This window comes from Cydia strobilella, chromosome 20 (genome assembly GCF_947568885.1).
Source record: "Cydia strobilella chromosome 20, ilCydStro3.1, whole genome shotgun sequence".
In the NCBI taxonomy this organism is placed as follows: domain Eukaryota; kingdom Metazoa; phylum Arthropoda; class Insecta; order Lepidoptera; family Tortricidae; genus Cydia; species Cydia strobilella.
The window spans coordinates 8485785-8508307 of record NC_086060.1 but is presented as its reverse complement, the minus strand read 5'-3'; the positions used below and the strand labels follow the sequence as shown (position 1 = coordinate 8508307).

At 39.8% G+C, this 22523-nt stretch overlaps 1 protein-coding gene across 3 annotated transcripts; it reads right to left on the bottom strand.

Annotated features, from left to right (window-relative positions):
• Positions 1-948: 948 nt before the first annotated feature.
• LOC134750713 (protein glass-like) lies at positions 949-21072 on the bottom strand. Of its 3 annotated transcripts, none has more exons than XM_063685945.1 (9): positions 20832-21072; positions 19252-19442; positions 17114-17231; positions 7858-7992; positions 6701-7093; positions 5166-5383; positions 3912-3995; positions 3327-3431; positions 949-1085 (listed from the first exon to the last, which is right to left on the bottom strand). In XM_063685945.1, exons 1-9 carry the CDS (start codon positions 20937-20939, stop codon positions 1013-1015), a joined length of 1425 nt encoding a protein of 474 aa, XP_063542015.1. In that variant the 5' UTR covers positions 20940-21072; the 3' UTR covers positions 949-1012. The 3 variants fall into 3 exon arrangements, with proteins under 3 accessions (XP_063542015.1, XP_063542016.1, XP_063542017.1); XM_063685946.1 differs by having other exon boundaries at positions 17114-17228; XM_063685947.1 differs by lacking the exon at positions 20832-21072 and adding an exon at positions 20272-20287.
• Positions 21073-22523: the final 1451 nt, after the last annotated feature.

Below are 22523 nucleotides of genomic sequence, written 5' to 3'. Positions count from 1 at the left end.
TTCCTTTAGTAGGCAAATTGTAGTGTCTAATAGATCTTCTAGGTATGTTATAAGCTTAAATTTACTTAAAAGTAGGTACAAATGCATGACCAATTTATTTTTAGTTTAATGACTAGACATAATACAGGACATTTCAATGACCTATTTAACGCTTATTATTTACATTGATTTACTAAAATATATTTACAGCAAAAATCGCCTAGCCTACTTGAGTATTTAAATTTGTATTTAATACTTTATGCAAAATATTGGATAGGCAATCTAAAACATCGACAACCCAATGTCTTAAAAGTCTTTGGGTTCAACAAACGGTGATTTTCATCCATTTTAACGTTTGTTTTTAGAAGGATATATATAACTATACATATAACAATGACCGATCGTGTCCTTGTTATCAGCCATCCAGTCCCGGTTATATAGGGAAAAGGTGGTGGTAGATATTTAAACGCAATTACCTACTTACATCAGAGAATGACCTTTTTGCCGAAATGTACAGACATAGGATTAAATCACTTTTCAGTTTGATATGGCCAAACCAAAAAAAAAATGCCACATAAAACCTTTGGATAGCCACCGTTCCTCAATCCACCCATGGGACGGCAACGTTTCATGATCTCCTTGGTCATAGGAATCTGTTTTTTAGCACCGTTGCTGGCTGACTTTGCGGCAACTGGCTAGCTGGCTCTTTAGCACCGTTTGTTAGACCGCCCTAACAAACGGTGCTAAAGAGTATCCTCCACCTGCTGCAAAAGGTGAGACATGAGAGAGACTAAGTACCGAGTCGGACCGAGATTCTCTCTTGGTCGTATTCTCGCAGATGCCACAGCAAGTATCGCACTCGCACGATAGCTGAAAATACAGTGTTGATAGATGACGTCTCTATGGTATCCCGTTTATTCCCGTTGCAAACTCATCTACCCCTTCGGAGCCCTGGATCCACTACCACTACAATGACCCTCTTTATTAGTTAAGGTTAGAAATACACGGCGGAGACGCCGCGAGTTGGCAAGTGTCAGCCGAGCATGCCGCCGGACATGTTCCCGTGGACGCGCATGTGTCGGTTCAAGTTTCCGGACTGCGAGAATCTGGGAACAAGTAGAAACAGTTAAATAGAGTACTGTACACCCTCTGTCTGTTTTTTAAATACCACCATTGGGTTTAGGAGAGCTGTTATAAAGACATAAAGGGCATAAATATATATTTATACATTCCCAAAGTTTCAATAGTATATTGTACAACAAGGGCATAAGGCGATCAATTTTTATCCGAGGCAATTTGTTGGTCCGAGCTCAGCGAGGAGGCGAGGACCAATATAGTCGAGGATAAAAATGGACATTTATGCCTGAGTTATACACTCTGCTTTTCACTTCGATTGCGAGTAAATATACATACAAAAATATCCAATATTTTAGGTTATTTTACAGTATTTATTCAAGACTAAAGAAACTTGTTGTGTCGGGGGCGCGGGGCACGCCGGTCGGAAGCGCGCCGGTTGGGGGCAAGTGCTGGCAGTTTGTATGGCAGATTTTCGACTTTATTGCTAAGTCATTAAGGGTCCTAATAGATGATTTTACTTTTTGCCCTAGAACATAATAAGCGACTTATTTGTCGTCTACGCACGACTTAAAGTTGAACTTTACGAGCATGAGAAGTGAAAGTATGTTTTTTGTAAGATGACATTCTAATGAGCATAAAACAGCGTATGATCGTATGAAAATATAAATAGGTACATTTGTGGAATTGTAGTACGAGGGGCGTTCAATAAATTCTCGGTATGTGAATGAAAACAAACAAATACGATAAGTTTAATATTTTTATTTTTCAATATACTCCCCCCCTATGTTGATACACTTAAAAGATCGATCTATTATTTTTTTTAATCCCTCATAAAAATAATTTTTATCTTTGGTGTCAAAATGCTCCTCCACTGCCGCCTTCAACGCTTCATCGTCAGAAAATCGATTTCCACGCAGATCCTTTTTAAGATTGGGGAACAAAAAGAAGTCACTGGGGGCTAAGTCCGGACTATACGGTGGGTGAGTAATAGTTTCAAACCCAGATTCAAGAATAGCCGCCTTGGCAATATGAGCAGTATGCACAGGGGCGTTGTCATGCAGAAGCAGAACACCTTTGGTTAATTTTCCTCGCCTCTTGTCTTTGATTGCACCCCTTAATTGACGTAGAATATTAGCGTAGTACTGTCCTGTGATATTTACACTCTTTTGTTTGTAATCGATCAGTAATATTCCTTCACAATCCCAAAATATTGTGGCCATGACCTTGCCAGCTGAAGGGATGACCTTGAACTACTTGGGATGAGCTGTACCCTTAACGTGCCACTGCATGGACTCCTGTTTACTTTCTGGGTCATAATAATGAACCCAGGTTTCATCTCCAGTAACTATCTTTTGCAGCACCTCATCAGGATTTTCACTGCACAGGTCAATAAAATCGGAACAACAAGCTACTCGCATATCTTTTTGAACCGGTGTCAGCATTCGCGGAACCCATCTCGCACTTACTTTTGACATATTAAGATGGTAATGGATAATATCATGTATGGTACCAACAGAAAGACCGGTTATTTGAGCTATTGATTTTACCTTCACTCGGCCGTCTTCCAATATAAGTTTTTCCACTTTGATAATATTTTCTTGTGAAGTAGCTACTACAGGCCGGCCTGGTCTAGGATCATCTTCAATACTCTCTCTCCCACGTTTAAATTCACTTGACCACTTTTGAATGGTAGATAAAGAAGGAGCAGACTCACGGTAAACACAATCCATTTCTTCTTTTATAGTTTTTTGATTTTTACCCTGATTGGTCAAGAATTTTATTACGGCTCGATGCTCTAATTTAATTAACATTGTTAAATCGCTCATGGTGCTCACGTTTGTTCGGCAATTGCAGAAAAACAAGAACATATCGGTTTGAATTTTACTTTTTTTTTTAAAGTCTATGAATGACTCTTAGTGGCCAGTAACAAAAGAAATACTCAAAAAGGTTGTAAGATATCAATGTCGAGAATTTATTGAACGCCCCTCGTACGAAGCGAGTGAAGATTATCAAAAAACGCTGGACAAAACATAGAAGAACTGCTTGAATATGTGCATTCGGTAAAAAGATATACCAGATCATGCATGGCCGGGTTTCATCGTGTAGTATTTATGTTTTATTAAACTTGAATCGTCAGAATTATTAACGGCGGGGATCAGAACCGATATAAAGAAACCTGAAGAAAGCGACGGTTTAAAATAACTACACAACCAAATTTCCTCTCAAAAGCAGCAACGTTGAACGAAAAAAAGTTTAAATAACTTTCTTACCTAAGTAAGCATAGCTTGCATTGGTATGGCTTCTCTCCAGAATGTATCCTGAGGTGCTTCGTGAGGGTTGAGCTGTCGGAGAAAGCTTTTTTGCAGGACCGACATCTGAGAAAGAAAGTGTTATATTCATATTTTTGCAGAGCAAAAAAGATTTGAGCCTTTCAAAATCACCATTTGTACAGTCGCCATCAGATATATCGGAGCGGCCAAGGTACTCACAAATATCTGAACACGCCTCTATTGTCAAGGCGTTAGAGTGATCTGATGTATCTGATGGCAAATGTACAACTTTCTTAAAATTACAAATACCTATTTGTGTGTTGTATGACTGTTATGAGAGTTATGAGACCTTGTAAATGGTACTTTATTTTTATTTTTTTTGTCTGACAAAAATCATGCAAAAGCATGAATTAACATAGCTGGAAAGAAACCGTTACAAGTACTGTATAGCAAACTGCATGTTCCTTCCTCAAACTCCCTTTGTTCCTCTTATTCAAAACTTACTACTTACCCACATCCCACTACGTATTACGTATTGTTTACGTAACGTGAAATACCTTGACAAGTTTTAAAACAAGTACTTACTGATACGGCCTTTCACCGGAATGTGTCCTCATATGCGTAGTTACACTGGAGCTTTGGCTGAACCGACGATCGCAAATGGGGCACCTGCAAAAAACACAGTATGAACATCTATTTATCTCATACTGTTTTATGTAAACAGTATAGTCCTCCATAGCAGTGGACTAGCTAGCTCTGTCTCAAGGAGAATAACTAAGTAGCAACTAGCAAGGCTTATTATAATATTTACAAATAGTAAAACGTAAAGAGATGTTCACTGATTGATTATGAAAGGCCTTTCATCCCTTAAATAAAATGCACCTGTCCTGTGTACTGATGAATGGGCGGTCAAGTTCATAGTCCAGCTTTGTCGGGAAGATAGTTCTCGATTCAACAGGTCAAGTAGAAAACAAGTAAACATATCTTTATATACCTATAGGTACCTATAGGTACTCTAATGTAGTTGTGCTAGAGCGGCAGAGCAGAATTCGATATCAAGATTTTTATTCATAGACGAGCAACCAGAGAGAAAGAGTCGCATTGCTAACCTGAAAGGCTTCTATCCTGCATGAGTCCTTTTTTTTTTAACGTTGGGGAAATGCGTTTACGCATGCCACCTGGTCCGGGGGAACCAGGAGGGATGACGGACTAACCAGAGGACTACCGTTTAAAACCACCAACGAGTGCCGAATCCGCCTTAGATGGGGTGCCGCAGGGTCGCTATCAGCATTCGACCGCGTGCGCCGTGCGCCCCGGCGGGCGGCCCGCAGGCCGTGAGCATTTTGGGTGTCACTTAATGAGTAACCCGTCCTGTGAGCTAAAAACCCCAGGGACTCCCCCGGAGTCATCCTGCATGAGTCCTAGCATTAGCGGTCAAGTTCGCAACTTGAGAGAACGCTTGTTGCAATCCCCGCACCATTAAGTATGCTCCCCCCAAATAAAAGAGAGAGATGTGTAGATGTAGATTCCGTGTAAGCTAACTCAGCACAGTGTTTGATAGGATAGAGTCTTATATCACTAACAGAGCCGTCAAGTTCGTAGCTTGCTAGAAGCTCTTGTTGCAATCCCCGCACCGGTAAGGACGCTCCCCGGAATGAGAGAGAGAGAGGATGTCTTATAACACTAACCCGAAAGGCTTCTGTCATAGCACAGAGTCTTATATCACTAACATCAGCAGTCAAGTTCGCAGCTTGAGAGAATCTCTTGTAACAATCCACGCACCGGTAAGGACGTTCCCCGGAATGAGAGACATCATCTCGGATGTCTCACATCACTAACCTGAAAGGCTTCTGTCCTGTATGAGTCCTAACATGAGCAGTCAAGTTCGCAGCTTGGGAGAAGCTCTTGTTGCAATCCCCACACCGGTAAGGGCGCTCCCCGGAATGCGTACGAAGGTGCGTTTTGAGCGTGCTAGGCCGGGCGTAGGTCTTTCCGCATATGCGGCAGAGGTTGGGTTTTTGCTCGTCGTCTTCTGAACAGCCGCTGAGTGCGCCCACCTGTGAATTATATGTAGTATGATATAGCTGGGTGTGTCAACAGTGTATCTTTTAGTGTCCATTTGCAGAAAACATTTTTTAACTTTTATGTTTTATTAGTTGTGAGCTTAGTTAATAGGTAAATTAATTAATGTAAAACCTTAAGAGTGGCGCGCAGTTTAAAACCGGCCAAGTGCGAGTCGGACTCGCGTTCCAAGGGTTCCGTACATTACACAATTTAAACAATGTATTTTTTATGTGAAACATGAGTTACGCAAGTTAAATGTCTTTAAAAACCCCGTAGGGGTCGGATCAAAAACTAAGTAATTATTGTAATTAAGTCCGACTCACGCTTGACTGCACATTTCTAATAGGTTTTTCTGTAATCTATAGGTAAAGATCTATTTTGTGCATTTTTTTCAAAATTGTAGTCCCAGTAGTTTTGGAGATAAAGGGGGGGAATGGTAATTTTTTGCCTATTTTCTAAATTATTCATCCTAAAATTATAAAAAAAATGTATTTGAGATTCTCACAATGAGCTCTTTCATTTGATATGTAACACGATATAGATTGAAGAACTTTATTTTTTTATTTTCTCATTTACCCCCCAAAAGTGGCCTCTATGTTTAAGATTCATTTGTTTACGTTACATGTCCGTCTTTGGGTCACAAACTTACATATGTATACCAAATTTCAACTTAAGTCGGTCAAGTAGTTTCGGAGAAAATAGGCTCGGACAGACAGACAGACAGACGCACGAGTGATCCTATAAGGGTTCCGTTGTTTTCCTTTTGAGGTACGGAACCCTAAAAATGGTACATCTATAAAACTTCAGTCTAAGTAAAATATTAATTAAAACGTGGATCGTGACTTTTATTCAAGTGAAAACAAAGTTAATAAAGAAGACCCATAAAATGTTGCATAAAATCAATTAAAAATTGTATAGGTATAAAAAAGTTTGTGTTCGTTCGTGGAACATAATTGATTCATGAAAATTATTTTTCTATAATTCTACAAACTTCACGAGTTTCAAAGGAAAGTGTAACAACAAGAAACGCGGGACTAAATATTTTTTTATTGCTACTTTTATATACTTAGTGTTAGTACCTCGTTAGTACTCGTACATACAACCCAAACTACAGAACTACAGAAGCAAGTGTAAACGACAAAGTCATAAATAAGAAAAGAAAATTTAGTTAAATACCTACAATAAATAGCGACAGTTCAAAACTTCTCGCATTTACATGTATTGTTTAATAAGTATGTGCTCGTTTACTAAACACGTTATTCGACCGGACCTAATAAATGCCACAAATGTACCTCCATGTTTTGTCTTACCTGAACTTTCCCACTAGCATTAACACACGCCGAATACGCGTACTCCTGCGAATGCATCTGTCCCTGATGATTCAATATATACCCATTCCCGATCTGTTCCTTCTGATTCTCCTGAACAAATATCCTGGACGGTGACCTCTTTAGCGACTGCATCTTTTGCCCAGCAAAGTTCTTCTGTTGAAACAGATAGTTGTTTTGCTTCTGTGCATTTTGCAGTTGTAGAGGTTTGAACGAAGACGTGGCTGTGATGAGAGGGTCTGATTGGTTAGGTGTTCTGAAGTCAGCGGTGAAAGAGTAGGTTGCTGCTGGGTAGGAGTTTGGACTTATCATGTTCTGTGTTTGCGGGTAGACCACGTTCACTGAGGGCGGTGAGGTGTTTTGGTTCCATTGGACCTGTGGAGAGAGAGGTTTTAGCGCAAAACACTACTAGAACGAGATAGAAGCCAACTTTCACAAACAAGACTTCTTTAATCTATGAATGACTTTATTTTGAAAATTCCCTGATGGTTCCTTATAAAACGCGTTAATGTATTCATTAGGTACGATGACGACACGTGCCGGAGATCTCAGGGGTCTTTTTATGCGAGAGTCCACATACCCCGTTATTATCAGCTAATATTACTCTGTAAGTATTATTATATTACAATTTTTGTTAATCTTTAAATAAGAGTGATTATTCGATCGTTTCATCCGACTACTTTCAAGGATACAATTTGGAAACATTTTAGTTTATGAACATTTTTACAAATTTTCGGTTGAAGGTTAAGTAGCAATTCCTAGTTCCTACCAGATAACCGAAAACGGTAGGTACTAAAACTGTTTCAAAAATACGTGCCTAGAAAGTGAATCGCTAAAAATGTTTAATAAATATTTAGCATGATCGCTTTTAAGTTCGAGTTAAAATTATTCGACAAATACCTATTGCTAATAGGGGTCAATATTTCTCCGCTGTTTCGTGCGCCTTGGGATTTATGCGAATGCTCGTCATGTGGCTCGTGTTGTTTCTTGGACATTTATGTACCTGGGAGCAGAGTTGGTCGGGCGGGCAGCTGTGCATAGTCATGTTCATGGACACGTTGACGGACATGATCGGGAAGAGCGCTCCGTTAGTGCTCGTAGTACGGTAGCATTGGTGGCGGTACCTGTGGCTGTAGTACCTGGGAGCAGAGTTGGTCGGGCGGGCAGCCGTGCATGGTCATGTTCATGGACACGTTGACGGACATGGTCGGGAAGAGGGGCGCTCCGCCGTAATGCTCGTAGTATGGATAGCCGCTGCCGCCGTTCACCATCATCTTAACAATAGATTACCGTAATTTTTAAAATTCTACTTTCGTATAATTATTTATCAAAAAAAAATTCGAGTTTTATCGTCGATCGTATTTATTTTGTTTAAACAGTGATAACCTACTCTTAAAGACCATTCTAGCGAGCTAAAACTCGATAAGGGGCCGAGTTGTTTTATAAACGGCCTCCTAGCCTATAGTCTGAATTTTATTCTCACGGAATTAATGTAAACAATGGTGTGGCCGGTGACAAAAACTTATGCAGCTTTCAAGGTACTTAAAACTGTCCATATTTTCCATATTTAATAGAAATCTTTTTATATTCTACTCCAGCAATCTTAGAGGATAGGTATAAATAACCAAACGGAGTAGCCATTAACCGGCGTGCCCCTCTGTCGAAAATAGTCGGCCAATGGTCATACACAATGTATGGACTAACGTTTATCAGACATAGCTATTTTGACGTTACGTATACATTTGACGTCCCCCTCCCCCGCAAAAATTGGCAGATTTTTTTGTACAGCAAAATACAGACAAGGCGTCTCCGTTGGTTATATCCTCCAAGCCAGAAATAGGTATCGACTTTGTTAAAAGGAAACTAATTTAAACATGAAACATTTTGGTATATTAATGGAAAAGAAAAAGCTGCTTTTGTCGGGTAGTTTATTTATTGAACGGTATCACTATGGCGATTCACCCGGGCGACCAACCGACCAAGTTGCGGGCCGCTAAACATAATTATTCACTAACTTTCGAGATTGAGTGCTCCTGTTTTAATGGCTTTTATGCCGTCATCGCTTTTAATGGCTTTTATTTAAACCGCCTTCAAAAAGGTAGAGGTTATCAATTTGATCGTTTTCTTTTTGTAAGCAATTTAAGTATGTACCTATAGCTATGCTACCGCCAAACTCCGTCATTTTTTACAACCTACATTTATTTACGGGTCAAAATTAACTTCTAAACTGTTATAATTTTATTTCCGAAATAAAACATTTGTATTATTTGTATTAAACTTACACCTATACTATAGTAATAGCAAAGAGGATATAATAAGATAGAGCGGTACTGTCATAGTAAATTTTGTAACCACTGTAAATTCACTGCCATCTATAAAACTAAAAATACTTTAAAACTAAAAATGAAGATTTATAAAAATACGTTCAAATGTATTTAAATATGGATAAATGATTTTTTTTATTTGCATTAATTTTTTTTTACGATTTTGCCCCATGTTCTTTAACGGATATGCGTTAAAATTAAAAATAACAAACAATACCGTCAACGCCCTCTATACGAGAGTAGGCCAAAACTAGTGGCGCCATCTGATCGAGAATTAAATTTTCGTGATTTTTCGAGGCACGTTTTTTCCTTAGACTGTATACCTATCCGACTGTATTCCTATTACCAAAGAGGATATAATAGGATAGAGCGGTACTGTCATAGTAAATTTTGTAACCACAATAAATTCACTGCCATCTATCGTGTAGACTCTAGTTCCTCATAACGTGAAATAAGAATTGAAACGCCGATTTGCAACACAATTATATTATTAATAAATTAGACGCGTATACATGACATGTTATTTCTTTGAAGGATATTGCAAAAATAAAAAGCTTGACAATGGCCGCGCTTATATAGGTCGCAGGAAACCCGTAGCGCGCGATGTGTGCAGCGCAGCGCCATCTACCATGAAATTGAGTATGCTTTCTTGCTTGCCGCAACATACTCCCGCCTAAAGAATAGCAGAATCCTTTCTTCTCACATCTGGTAGTGGACAGAGCTTCGAAATCGAGCGGGTTAGCACTCCAGTTGCTGTGCGGACTTCGTAGACTCGTGTCACGTTGTCTTGTCCAGGGTGTTTCTGTACAACTCTACCTAGTAGCCATTTACTAGGAGGTAATCTATGATCCTTAATTAGTACGAGGTCTCCGACGTTAAACTCTTGTTTTCTGATTTTCCACTTCGGTCTCTCTTGTAATCTTGTTAGAAATTCAGTTTGCCATTTTCTCCAAAATATTTGTAGCATTTTCTGAATGTTTTGCCATCTTGATAATGAATTTGTCTTATGTTGTGTCAAATCTCTCTCCGGGATGGTGACTAACGGTTCTCCGACAAGAAAATGTGCTGGTGTCAGCGGCTCTAGGTCATCAGGATGATCGCTCAGCGGTGATAAAGGTCTTGAGTTCAGACAAGCCTCGACCTGGTTCAAAAGAGTTGTAAATTCTTCGAAGGTAGGTGTAGCGTCTCCGAGAGTTCTCTTAAGATGAAACTTGATACTCTTGACTCCGGCCTCCCACAATCCGCCATGGTTTGGTGATCCAGGAGGGATGAACTTCCACTTGGTGCCTTCTGTATCTAGTAGGGCTGCTAGTTCAACAGGGATTGTTGACTTGCCAAGTCTCCAAGTCTCTAGTATTTCTTTGCTCGAGGAAATGAAGTTAGTCCCGTGGTCACTCCACATCTCCTTGACGAATCCTCTTCTTGATGTAAATCTTCTAAATGCTGCCATGAACGCTTCCATAGACATGTTGCTCACACATTCTATATGTATTGCTTTAGTTACCATGCAGATGAAGATGCTTATATATGCTTTGAAAGTCTTTGTTCCTCGTCCAGGGCTCATGCGCACGTTTACTGGACCTGCGAAATCTACACCAGTTGTAAGGAACGCTCTTGACGGCTTCACTCGTATCTCAGGTAAGTCACCCATCAGTTGAGTTACTGTCTTTGCTTTTTGTTTAGCACAAGGAAAGCAATTTCTCACGTATGTTTTTATAGTGTTTCCTGCGTCAATTAGCCAGTATCTTCCTCTAAGATATGTAGTCATCAGTTGAGGGCCTCCATGCAACGTCTTCTTGTGTGCGTCGTTAAGTAAAAGTGGTATCAGTACGTTGTTCTTGGACAGGATAATTGGATGTTTGCTCAGGAACTCTAAATCTGCATGTTTCAATCTTCCTCCAACTCTCAGGATTTGTTTGTCATCGAGAAAGGGCGTAAATGACAGTAAACGACTTCTTTTCTTCAATGTTGTGTGATTTCTCAGAGCTTCGATTTCTTGTGGAAATTCTAGTTGTTGAGAAAGCTTGATACATGTTGTAAGTGCTTCTTCTCGCTCATCATGAGTTACATATTGAGGTAAGTTTTCTTTTACATGTTTGTTTTTTAAGATAAGCCATCTTCTACAGTAGGCTATGACTGAGATGAGTTTTCTCAATGATGAATATCTCTTTGAAATTGTAAGTATGAAATCTTCTGTCTTCTGAGTCTTCTCTGACAAGGTAGTAGTTGCGCATTTGATAGATTTTCTTGTTTCTAGATCTGTATCTTCTACTTCATGGTGTTCTCTTCTCCATTCTCTTTGATGTAAAAATGTTGGGCCTTGAAACCATAGTGTATGTTCTTTTAATTTCTCTGGTGTGACTTCTCTCGATGCTGGATCTGCAGAGTTTTCTTTTGTGTTCACGTACGACCATGTTGTATCTATGTTGTTGTTGATTGCAATGACTCGGTTTTTCACAAATGTTGTCCACTTCAGCGGGTCTCCGAGAATCCAGGCTAAGGTTACTTTTGAATCTGAATAAGCGTATGTATGGTTGTGCTCGATTCTCATAGCTGTAGCGACGTGTTTCAGTAGTTGGCTCAGTAGCAGTGCTGCACTCAGTTCAAGACGGGGCAAAGTGAGTTGTTTTTTCAACAGTGAGATTTTTGTTTTTGCCATGATGAGTGATATTTTGACTTCTCCGTCTGGTTGGATTACTCTGCTGTAGACTACCGCTGCGTAGGCTGACATTGATGCATCAGCAAAGCCATGCAGTTCTACTAACTCGCTGTTGTTGGTCGTTCCGATCCATCTCTCAAGCTTCACGTCTGACAGGTGCTCTATGCCTCTGCAGAAAGTCTTCCACTCTGTCTTCAAGTCTTCAGGTAACTCTGTGTCCCATGATAATTCTCTTGACCAGGTCTTCTGTAGAAATATTTTCGCCATGGCTACAGATGGTGCTAGCCAACCCATTGGATCAAACAGGGAAGCGATGACTGTTAAGACGTTTCTCTTTGTTACTCGCTGCTCAGATAAAGTGTTGATTTTGTTTGTTACTAAGAGGGTATCTTCGTTTGAGTTCCAAGTGATTCCTAATGTTTTGATTGTCTCTTTTTTGTTGATATCTATCTCAGAATTTTTCGCTCTCTTCTCTGGTTCTACTGTGTTTATGAATTCTTTGCTGTTTGAAGACCATTTTTGTAACTCGAAGCCTCCTCTTCTTAGTACTTCTGTCAGTTGACGTTTAGCCTCTACTGCGGTTTCTATTGTATTTCCCCCTGACAGTACATCATCCATGTAGAAAAAATGGTTGATGATTTCTCGAGCTTGTGCATAATCTTCTGTGTTTGCCTCATCGATTGCTATCTGTCTCAGGGTTTTGATTGCTAAGAATGGTGCACATGCTGTTCCGAAGGTTACAGTTAGCATTCTATACTCTCTTATGTCTTCATCAGGGCTGAATCTCCAAAGTATTCTCTGAAAGTCTGTGTCTTCTCTTCTTACAAGGATCTGCCGGTACATTTTGATGACATCGGCGACAAAGCAGACTTTATGCGTTCTCCATCTCATAAGAATGTCTCGAAGATCTCCCAGAAGTGACGGACCAATTAGCAGTTCTGAGTTGAGGCTTACTCCGTTGGCTCCTCTGCATGAAGCGTCCTAAACTACCCGAAGCTTAGTAGTGTCTCTATCTTCACGGATCACAGGATGATGTGACAGGTATACTCTTCTGTCTGGCTCTCTCATAGGTTCATCTCGTTTAACTAATTCCATATGTTGTAACATTATGTACTCTCTCATGACTTCATTGTAGGATTCTCTCAATTTTGTGTTTGCTTCTAATCTTCTCTCAGTGCTCATGAATCTTCTCAGTGCGATTTCTCTCGAATTCTCTGGTAAAGTAGGTTTGTCACACTTGAATGGAAGTGATACGATGTACCTTCCGTTTGTATCTCTTGCTACTGTATCTTGATAAATGTTCTCAGCTCGAAGTTCTTGTGAGGTGAGAGTGTCGTTTTCCTCTGACTCTAATCTCTCTGTCTCCCAAAATTTTTCTACCATCTTCTCTAATGTTATGTTCAGATGCATGCTTTTGAACTCTCTCATGTGGTTGTTGTTCAACTGACCTCCTGACAGGATGTATCCCAAGCGAGTTTGTTGTGCTATGGGAGTACCTGGTTCTCCTTTAATCACTCCGTTCATCAAAATGTCTGTGTAGATGTGAACTCCAAGTAGTAGATCAATGTTGCTTGGTGTATGGTAAGTTGGGTCTGCCAGTGACAGGTATTGCAGATGACTCCATTTCTGTGGACTGATTGGGACTTCAGGCATAATGTCGGTGACATCTTGAACAATGTAGGCTGTGCAGTTGACTTTGAAGTTGTCGTTGAACCTTGAGTAAACTTCTATATCTGTAGCGGACTTGATTCTTGTTGACATATGACCCACTCCGGTAACTAATCCATCAGCTGGTTTTCTTCGCAGCTGTAATTGTTTGACAGTTGCTTCACTTATAAATGATTCTTGTGAACAGGGATCAATGAGTGCTCGTAGAACTTGTATACCATGGCCAGTCTTAATGTTTACTAGTGCGGTAGCCATGAGCGCAGTATGACTCTGAGTGATAAGGTAGTTTCTTATTTTTGGTGTATCTGAAGGTTTTGTAGTAGTCTCTTCTCTCAAATTTGTAGCGGTTTCTCTCGATGTAGATTGTATTGGATTTTCTCTCTTCTCAGTTGGTTGGTTTTCAAAATGAAGTAAAGAATGATGTCTTTTTTGGCAATGATGACAAGATACTCTGGATTTACAATTTTTCACATTATGTTTTGATGACATGCAGTTAAAGCAAAGTCTTTCCTTTTGGACATGTTGAACTCTGTTGTTGACATCTAGGTTTGCAAATTCTTTGCATAGATATGTGAAGTGGTTTTGTTTGCAGTAGGAACACTGTATTGTAGTTGTAGCGGGGCTTGTTAGAAAGGATCTCTGTCTCACGATAGCTCTCTCTCTGTCCTTCGAATAGGTTGTAGATGGAACCATTTCTAACACTCTGAAACGTGTCTCTAAGAAGGTTGTAAACTTCTCTAGTTTCGGCAACTCTTGTACAGGTAGCGCTTTTATCTCCTCTTCCCACTGTTTGCGCGTCTCGTCATCCAATTTGTTGAGTATAATGTGAATCACGATAGTATCCCACTCGTTAATCTTTACGTCGTTGTTTTTAAGGCTGTTCAGGCATTCTTGGGTAGTATCGAGTAGCTCTCTGATAGATCTAGATGTGCCGTTGTACACTTTCTTTTGATTCATAAATCTATTCAAGATGGTATTTACTATCATGCGTTTGTTGTTGTACCTCTTGTCTAAAGTTTCCCATGCAACATCATAGTTTTTCTCGGTTATTTGCAGATGCTTCAATAATTGTTCAGCTTCACCGGTGACACTTGATTTCAGGTAATGAAGTTTTTGTACCTTGCTCAGCGATGTTTTATTATGAACGAGCGACGTGTACAGGTCTCTAAATGACGTCCATTCTTGATAATCTCCAGAGAATTGGGGCAGGATCACTTTTGGAAGCTTCACCTCTTGCGTAGAATGCTTGTTTACTTCCGACGTTGACTTGTATTGCGGTTGCGATTGCGGTTGCTCACTCAAAGTTTCGGATTTGTTGAATAGCTCGATAGTATCCGATAACTCTCCTTTAATCACAAAATACTCTTCTTCTCCATTGGAGTACAAGTCGGTTGTGAAGTAATTATGCTCCTTTTTCTGAGCCGTAGTTGCATATTTCAAGATTTGGAAATGGTTTGTTTGAAATTTCTGCCAATACTCGTTCAATGTATCAATTCTAGCTTGTACATAGCCTTTCGTAATACGTGATTTTCCTTGCTTCTTGAAGTTTATCCCGATCTTTCTTATTAATTCGTAAGTAATTTCTTGTTCCGACACGTAAGTATCCATTTTGTAGGTTATGTAGTAAAATCTTACGGAATATCTTGAATCTTCACTCTTTTGGCTTGAAAAACACTAAATGTTCGTAGCTTTGCTCGTTTTTACACGTTTTCTTCAAAATTATTACGAATCTCGATGTATTTTCACAGTTTTATGTCCATTGTTTACACCGAAGCGCCGACTATTTTTACGAAAATCACTCAATTATTGTTCTCGCGGTACTCGATATGGTTATTTATTGTATTTATGCACTGAAACCTCGTAAATATTATTCATTCATCGTTTATTTCTCGTATTTTTAGTATTTTTTTTCATCATTGTTCGTATTTTGTTTTTTCACTCTTGTTCCTTCTTCATTTATTTTGTTCTAGAATGTTCGATGCGTGACGTCTATAATCTCTCAAAATTATTCTTATTTCACTGCGATTGTTCGTTTTTCACCACTAATTCACTATATTTCCGGCTCTAATGGACCACTTTGTAGACTCTAGTTCCTCATAACGTGAAATAAGAATTGAAACGCCGATTTGCAACACAATTATATTATTAATAAATTAGACGCGTATACATGACATGTTATTTCTTTGAAGGATATTGCAAAAATAAAAAGCTTGACAATGGCCGCGCTTATATAGGTCGCAGGAAACCCGTAGCGCGCGATGTGTGCAGCGCAGCGCCATCTACCATGAAATTGAGTATGCTTTCTTGCTTGCCGCAACATATCGACATACTTTAAAACTAAAAATGAAGATTTATAAAAATACGATAAAATGTATTAAAATATGGATAAATGATTTTTTTATTTGCATTAATTATTTTTATGATTTTGACCCATGTTCTTTCACTGATATGCGTTAAAATTGTTAAATAACAAACGAAACCGCCAACGCCATCTATTCGAGAGTAGGCCAAAGGTAAAGGCGCCATCTTTTCGAGAATCAAATTTTCGTGATTTTCGCGGCACGTTTTTTCCTTAGACTGTATATCCATCTATTACGGAGTTATATCTATCTTTGCTATTACGGAGTTATATTTATCTTTGGTAATAGGTATCAAATCCAAATAAACTAAAAAACATTGTGAGTTGTGAGCTTTATTGTAAGTAAAAAAAAACTTACAAAAATCGAAATTGCTAATAATCGGGATATTCTCTTGCTATAAAATCGAAATTGATAAAATCGGGATATTCTCTGGCTATAACATTTTTAGCAACACTATAAATAAAGACATACCTAAGGTACGGTAGATATTTGTAAAGTTTAGTATCTAATCCAGGTATTCCATTCAAACGGCCCGATGCTAACAATGCTTTAAGAAGTCACAGCGGTACGATACCGATCTGTCAGTGTTAAAAGGGACTTTTTTCAACCAGAAAACGTCGTATCGTACCATTTGTGACTTCCTGTAAGCTTTGTTCGAATCAGGCCTAAAGCCAATGGCGCATATCAGAAGCTTACGGAATTAAAATACTATTCCCTACGTAGAATGCTGCTACGAGTTAATATGCTACGGCTCTACGGCGTAGCATTCGGAGAGATTTATATTATTAACGTACGCCTATTAGAAGTATTAGAACTCGCATTAGCGTTTTAACTTTTAACCACTTTCTGTGATTTTTCATGAGTATCTTGGTAGGTATTCGTTAAGTTAGATATATAGATTGTAACCCCGCATTACCATAAATCGACAAACATCTTGCAACTTGCATCGGAAATTTAAAATGATTAACTATGATTTTGTGTAAACCCCCTATTTTTTCAAATTTTAACAGACATATTCGCAACTATTAATCAACACAAAATGATCTAAACTGCAAATTAAAAACCCATATCGCATTTCAATATCCGCCGCTATCAAAATACGAAGCCCCGAAATTCCCTCACAACTCTAATTACAATTATTATTTTCACAATTCCACCCTTTGCGCGAACAAGATGGCTATAAAAACATCATTCTAACCCACTCTTGCCTAGCGTTATTCCAAAATCTATCAAAGGTATTTCAAAGTCTCAGACAAACCAATATAAGTGCGCTCTGCACATAGTTGTCACGGGGATCACAGTTACCTACACTGGTTAGTCTTAATCGCTCGGTAGGCAATAGGAACCCTTGCAAAGGGGGTGAGTGTGAAAGAGATAACCATACCTGTGGGTGTACAGTTTCGGCGGCGCAATCCCCGTGAACGACGGCATGCTTGAGAGAGAGCAGGACGTCTGCTGCATCGCCGCCTCCCCTTTCGCGGCATTCGTTCCCGTTGTTCCTGCTGAGCGGAAATGAAATAATAGTGTTTGTTCATGTAGTATTTATGGAAAATGGTGGCCGGGGGAAATGGGTGGATGGAAAATGGAAAATCTCTTACTTATAATTTATGTTAATCGTGAAGGTATAAGAAATATCTGGTTTTTCAATAAAAAAAGAGTCCCCAAACTACTACAAATACAGCTCCTATCGAAACAAAGAGCAAACCGCCCGTATTTCTAGCGAGAACCGAGGACCGATTGACTTGAGTCATTGATTTGAATCAAAGACTCTACTTAAGGGGCCCACTGACTATCAGTCCGCCGGACGATATCGGCCTGTCAGTTAGAACAAAAATTTGACAGTTCTGAACAACTGACAGGCCGATATCGTCCGGCGGACTGTTAGTCAGTGGGCCCCTTTAGTATAAAAAAAGTCTTTCACCGCTCAAGTTTCAATGTCGAACTTGCGTTAATGCATTTTGTCATCTTCTTTGGCCGTTTTGTAAATTAAATTAGAAACGAAATTAGAATAACTAGCATAATAGGGTAAAATTAAAATGACGGAACCGAGGTTTTCTTATTTACTGGCTGAGGTGTGTAAATATACTATTTTTCTATTCCACAGAGCCGGAAAGCGGCGACTTCGTTTAGCGCAGCGGGCCTATACTTCTAGTTGACACTTTCCTTTCATTGTACAATAAAAGTGTAGAACAAAATTATTTTAGTTTACCAGTTTCCTAATAAAATAACTCTCGCCTGGTTTGCTATATTGGAGGCTATTGGGTACTCACTTGTTCTTAAGGGCCTAATTAAATCCATATCTTTACCCAAGCCAGGGTACCTAAGTTATCCTTTAAAATAACTTTCATATTGAATTATCTTAACACACTTAGTTCACTCACTTGTACGCCAAGCAAGGCGAGAACGGTAACAAGGAAGGCAGCGGGTCAAATTCCAGGGGTGGTAGTTTGAAGGATTCCATATCTTCCCCCAAGCCAGAGTATCCTTTACATGATCATTGACATATAAAATAAAGTTCTCAGCTGTATTGATACTCTAGGAATCTTTACATGTTCTTTGACATATTCAGTTCTTTGCTTTGATATACAAAGGTGTCTGTCTGACACTTGTATCCTGAGCAAGGCGAGAATGGGAACAAGGAAGGCAACGAATCTAATTCCAGCGAAGGTAGTTTGAAGGATCCCATGCCTTCACCTCAAGCCAGGGCATCCTTTACGTGATCTTTCAACGTTTTGGACGCCAATGACCGATATATCGGCATCGTAGGCCAAAGACTGATTAATCCGTCCCAGACCACAGAGCAACACAGATCTACGTGCATGTGCATAAAGTTCAATTTCATTTGATACTTCGGTGACGTGGCGCCAGAGTGACTGCTTTTGTGTTTTGACACGGCGTCGTAAAGGTTAATAAAGCTCCCAGCTTTAGAGGATATAGGATATAACCAAATGGAGTAGCCATTAACAGGCGTTCCCCTCTGTCGAAACTATGACCAATGGTCATACACATTGTAGGGACTGACGTTTATCTGACATGGCTATTTTTACGTTACGCATACATTTGACGTGCCCCTCCCCCGCAAAAATCCGCAGACTGTTTTGTACAGAAAATTACAGACAAGGCGTCTCCATTTGGTTATATCCTCCAAGCTCCCAGCTTCTGCGATACACTAGGGGCTAGTAACTTATCGTTGTTTCGAATGTTTGCTATCCGATTTTTACTTGATCGAAAACGGTTAGCCAAATTTTTGTCAGTCGGCAGGTCGTTTCGAGAGGCGATAGTTTGAAGGATCGCCCCAAGCCATGGTATCTTTTACACTAAGTTCTCGGCTGCTTTGAGACACTAAATAAATGATTATGACTAGGAACTACTCACTTTTGTATCCTAACCAAGGTAAGAAAGGAAACTGATAAAGCAAATCCCGTTCTAGCGGAAATAATGAAAAGTCCCATGCCTTTGCCTCAAGTCATGGTAACATTGGTAACCTTTACATGAACTTTGACATATTAAATTATTTCTCACTTGTATCCTGAGCAAGGTGAAAACGGGAACAAGGAAGGCAGCGGGTCCAATTCCAGCGGTGGTAGTGAGAAGGATCCCATGTCTTCGCCCCAGGCCGGGTCGCCGCTCACATCGTCCGCGATGGCCGGCGCGATGTCTCCGAAGCCGTTTAGGTCCTCGCCATTTTCTGTGCAGCAGTTGTCGTTTTCCTGCTGAATGGACATAATTTTTGTTATTTTTAAATTTTGCATAAGTTTAGGTACGTAAAATTACTTTAGTTCGTTAGTTTACCCGTTTCACCGTGGACTAGGTCCCTTATAAAGATAAAGATAAGGTTATTACTGTTGTGTAAAGTTCTTTCATTGGAACAAAGGGAACTTGACTAGTTCCCACTCCGCAGATCCGCAACCGTATGTATTTAGCAGGTCGTCATTGTATCTGTTTGAATTAATTTAAGGAATAAGCTATCAAGTGTGTGTGTGGCGGTGAAATGACCTGGTAAATTACCTGGCAACAATCATTCAGGTTTAGCAGTGCTGAAGGAAGAGACATTACAATAAATCAGGTGGTAAGAACTATAACTTCTTTTCTTTTCTTGTGTATCATATCTGGCAACGGAGGTCGTTCTTGGGGGTACACATCTATAGATGTCCCGTGTACTCTTGTAACGGCACTGCAGCTGGTCGCACAGTTCGAGTCCGCGGGCTGTTGGGTTGGGAACATTCATGACATAGTAAGTTAGTTTATACATACCTGGCAACAGTGGTCCAACTCTCATAAATGCGGCTAGAGACAGCAACATTGCAGCAAGTCGCACTTTCAACCAAAGCTATGGGTCTTGCGGGTATCTATCTATGTTCTAGGTATATACTAATGGTGTTGGTTTCTTCATACCTGGCAACAGTGGTCCAATTCTTGTAAAGGCGGCTTGAGACAGCAACATTGCAGCAAGTCGCACTTCGAACCAAAGCTATGAGTTCCTGGGGGTATCTATAGATGTCGTGGGACTCGTGTGTATTAATGGTGTTGGTTTCTTCATACCTGGCAACAGTCGTCCAACTCTTAAAGGCGGCTCTAGACAGCGGTACTGTAGCGGGTCGCAGCACAGCTCGAGCCTGAAATGGAAGTTGTTGGGGACATCCATGCCACAGTGACAAATACCTGACAACAGTCAATTAACTCTCTTAAAGGCGGTTCTAGACAGCACTGCAGCGGATCTCACAGTTTGAACCCGAACTGGGGGTTGCTGGAAATATCAATGCTACAATAGGTAACAGTCCAACTCTTTTAAAGGCGGATCTAGACAGCGGCACTGCAGCGGGTCGCAGCACAGCAGCTCTAGCCTGAAATGGAAGTTGTTGGGGACATCCATGCCACAGTAACACATACCTGGCAACAGTCATTTAACTCTCGTAAAGGCGGCTCGAGACAACGGCACTGCAGCTGTTCGCACAGTTTTGGGAACATTCATGACATACCCGGCAACAATTTTCCAATTCTCATAAAGGCGGCTAGAGACAGCAACATTGCAGCAAGCCGCACTTTGAACCAAAGCTATGGGTTCTTGGAGGTATCTATAGATGGTGTTGGTTTCTCCATACCTGGCAACAGTCGTCCAACTCTCTTAAAGGCGGCTCTAGACAGCGGCACTGCAGCGGGTCGCAGCACAGCTCGAGCCCGAACTGGGGGTTGTTGGGGACGTACTCCATGCCGCGCGCACATCGCGCCGCGCAGGGGCGTTACTTGGGCATGCCTGTAATGTAGGTATTTATGTTTAGGGATGCTGTGGGGAGATGCCAGGTTGCTAATATATAAGTAGGCATTTATACAGCGGTAGTAAAGTAACATGTTATAATTAACTGGGTCATATTCTGATAAAAATCGAAATATCTTCAGTTAATTACTTTAAAAAAAATTGCGAGTTGTGAGGTAGTTGAACGCTAAAAATTGATGCCTACATTGAAATTATTATAGATAGCTTCATAAATAATAGCTAATAATATATAATAATTGATGAATCTGAAAACTGGAAACACCTAACCGACTAGGGCAAGCATACCGGTATTCCGAAATCACAAAATACCGGAATAACGGACCGATTTTTAAGGGTGGGCCCCGGACGATATCAGCCTGTCTTCTTCTTCTTCTTTTAAAATTATGGCTTCAGCCCAGTGGGACTATTTCGCCAGTATCAAGGTATTGAGAGGTTTACAAACGACAAAAATTGTACGGTTGTACAAGACAGTGTACGGTGATTTGTTAGCTCTTGTAAATCGATAGCTAGACTTTACAAGAAGCACGTGGACTACCGGCCGTTGACTCCAAGATGGTGGTTAAACGCGCTTCAAAATTAATTCTCCATTCACTGCACACTACCACATTAGTTTACTGTATAATAAGCTATCGATATTACACTTTAAACAATATTAATAAGCAAAAAACAAAGTAATTAATCACGATGCTAACTATCAAGATGGCGCTCGAACCGGAAGTCCTATCAGCCTGTCAGTTAGAACAAAAATTTGACAGTTCCGAACAACTGACAGGCCGATATCGTCCGGCGGACTGATAGTCAGTCGGTCAGTTACATTAGTTACAATAACAATATACCGGAATATCGGAATTGCGGTATTGGAACTTTTTAATTACAGTTTTATGAAAATCGATAAAATTACGACAAAAATTGCGATATTTGCGAATATTTAGTTTAATAGACGACGGATGTTGTTACAGAAATAGCATCGGTTACATTAATAAATTGTATGCGTAATAAACATTAACAACTAACCGTCAAAAATATTTTTTGATACATTTTTATTGCCGACTGTACTTTTCTTCTTTGGCATGTCTATCAAGTACTTCTATTATGGATCGATTAAACTATAAAACTTAAAAAGCGAAATCTAAAAATAAATTATACTAATCTTAAAATAAAATACTACAAATATCCCCTTGCCGTAGATGGCAGCATTTCCTCGCTGTACCGCTAGACTACAAGGAAAAAAACCAGCATAATTACTGTGTAAAAATAGTGAAAGATTAAGGGTCGGTTGCACCAAACTGTTTGTCATCGTTAAAGAGTTCGCTAAATATTGTATGGAAAGTTTCATAGTAAACTGCCGCGGCACTCCGGGTGACATTGATCAGTCAAGTGCGAACGGTACAACTGCTTTGTGCAACTGGCACTAAATCAGCATGTTAAAACCCTTCGGTAACGGTTACAAGCTTTTATTTAACTTACAATGTAAGTACCTAGGTATAGTCTGCATCTTTTCAAATTATTTCTACACCTA